Consider the following 2,169-nt stretch of genomic DNA (forward strand, 5'->3'; position numbering starts at 1 on the left):
CATTATTCACAAAATGAAAGGGATGAAGCCTTTAGTGAAAATTAGTTTATCCCAATAATTTCAAAGAAGGTCAAGGGACAGAAGGGAACATTCAGAGTCTAGCAAGACAATGCAAACACAATAAAAGTTTAAGATTAATTTTCTATACACTGACAGTGTATACACTTTTACCATTAGATGCATGATACATAATTCGAATTTGAATTTGAAACTCAAATATTGTATATGTATCATATATCCAATCGTGATAGTGTATACACTGTCAGTGTATATAAATTTATTCAAAAGTTTAAATAAAAAACTCAAACCAATCCATTATACTACAAACGTGGAGCGTGTTGAGATTATTTATTATTAAAATTTGTCAAGTTTACATTTAGTCAAACTCGGAGGTATATACCTAATTTTTTATGAGAAAAAAAAATATAAATAATCCCCCCAAAAGAAAGCTATTTGATTACCACTATTGCAACTTAGACACATAACCTTTATCCTCTTGGGACTTTAACCTATCACAAGGCTGACATCGTTCATAACTAAATGGTTATTAATTATTTAACCTTTCCCCAAAAAAAGTGCTTGATTTTTAAACTTTCTCTACAAATCAGCTTTGGAAAAATGTGCACCACTTGTAGCAATGTGCTTTTCTCACCAATTCCACAAATAAGTGGAGCCCAAAGTTTTCATTTTTCCTTTTTTTTTTTTTGGTTCCATTCTTGACCTTTAGTGACCAAAAAAGGTGTATGGGGCGGAGGGATTCACAGCAATTAAGAGTTGAAAATGGCTGGAGTTTATTAGTGCTCTTAGTATCTCTAAAGAGGAAACTGGAATTGACTGTTCAATTGACAGCAATAAGAGCTGAACTTGATGTATCATTGCTAGGGAAAAATATGCCCTTTCCTTTCAGGTTTTAAGTAACCATTTCTCTCAAATAGCAAAAATTTGAGAACATTACTTATAACTAAACCATTTCTTCTCCATGACACTGTAAATCTAAAGAACTTGGTAAAGTTTAATCAATTAATTAGCAAAGCAAAAGTATGAGAGAAGATAAAAATTGGCTGAACTCAATTCTTTTCCATTGTCACTTTAGAACTAAAACGTCACAGAAACAAGGATCGATCAAGTGGCATGGACTCCTAAATATGAGTTACCATGACCACTATAACATTTTAAAGACTCAAAACCGGTTAATACTGAAATTTAACAAGACTGGTAGGAGTGCATGCTAAACCTACATTCTCCTTTAGATGGCTTTCTTCAATTAAAAGACAAAACAAGAAAGAAAAGTTTCAGTTCGATGGTAAATTCTATATGTGACTTCTACATCCATATTGCATTGGCCTTGATAAGCAGTGGCTTCAACTTGCCCTGAACATTTAGGTTCATAACCTCATCAGAACCACCAACAAGTAGTTTCCCTATGAAAACAGCAGGAACAGTTGGATGGCATCCTAATGCTAGCAATGCATTCTCAATGTCCCTTCCTTCTGGATATTGATCAAGCTCATAAACCGTGGGATTTGCCCCGAAGCTGCATATCAACATGTGAATAGCATGGGATATGCAGCAGTTGCTCTTGCTGAAGATCACCACTGGCTTTTCTGAACCCAATCTCTTCACTATATCCATTCTACTTTTGGCAAAAATGTGAAGTCCTGGGCTAAATGATGTGCTCTAGTATTTTACTTCAGAGGAAGTTTGAGGCTTGCTTTGTGTGAAACCTGAAGTTCTTGAAGGTATATATAGAGGGCTGGCTGGCTCCGGGCTAGTGATGGAAGATTTATAACATTTTTCTTCACAAAATAGCAAAAGGGCCGCAAGATTTTGCTTGGAAAGTTGATGCGTTGGGGTTCATATCAGCAGGTACGTGAGAAAAGGATTGATTTGTATTCCCTACTATAGAGTATCACAAGTTGCATTAGCATCCTTGCATCGGTTTCTCATGCAGAAAATGGAGAGCGGTAGGTGATAGATAAGCAAGTAAGAATCTTTTACCTTTACTTGATGCTTAGTGCGGACGTAGTACGGCTCTTGGATTCCATACATTCGTCAAATTTGGGGGAAAATATCAGTATTGTACAAGGATTTTTTTTTTATTTGGGCTTTCTTCGTTTTCTTCCTGGAGAGCATTACAAAATATATATATATATATATGAACCTTTTTTT

The 2,169-nt window shown here is 35.1% G+C and overlaps 1 protein-coding gene across 1 annotated transcript; it reads right to left on the reverse strand.

The window, feature by feature from the left end:
* Positions 1-1,057: 1,057 nt before the first annotated feature.
* Positions 1,058-1,773, reverse strand: LOC113701151 (monothiol glutaredoxin-S2). The gene has a single exon (XM_027221665.2). It carries the CDS (start codon positions 1,630-1,632, stop codon positions 1,324-1,326), a length of 309 nt encoding a protein of 102 aa, XP_027077466.1. The 5' UTR covers positions 1,633-1,773; the 3' UTR covers positions 1,058-1,323.
* Between the last annotated feature and the right edge of the window lie 396 nt (positions 1,774-2,169).

Source organism: Coffea arabica, chromosome 7e, assembly GCF_036785885.1.
Source record: "Coffea arabica cultivar ET-39 chromosome 7e, Coffea Arabica ET-39 HiFi, whole genome shotgun sequence".
Taxonomy (NCBI): Eukaryota; Viridiplantae; Streptophyta; class Magnoliopsida; order Gentianales; family Rubiaceae; genus Coffea; species Coffea arabica.

Coding starts and splice junctions, on each gene's coding strand:
- LOC113701151 (XM_027221665.2), bottom strand. CDS start 1,632: ATGGATATAGTGAAGAGATTGGGTTCAGAAAAGCCAGTGGTGATCTTC.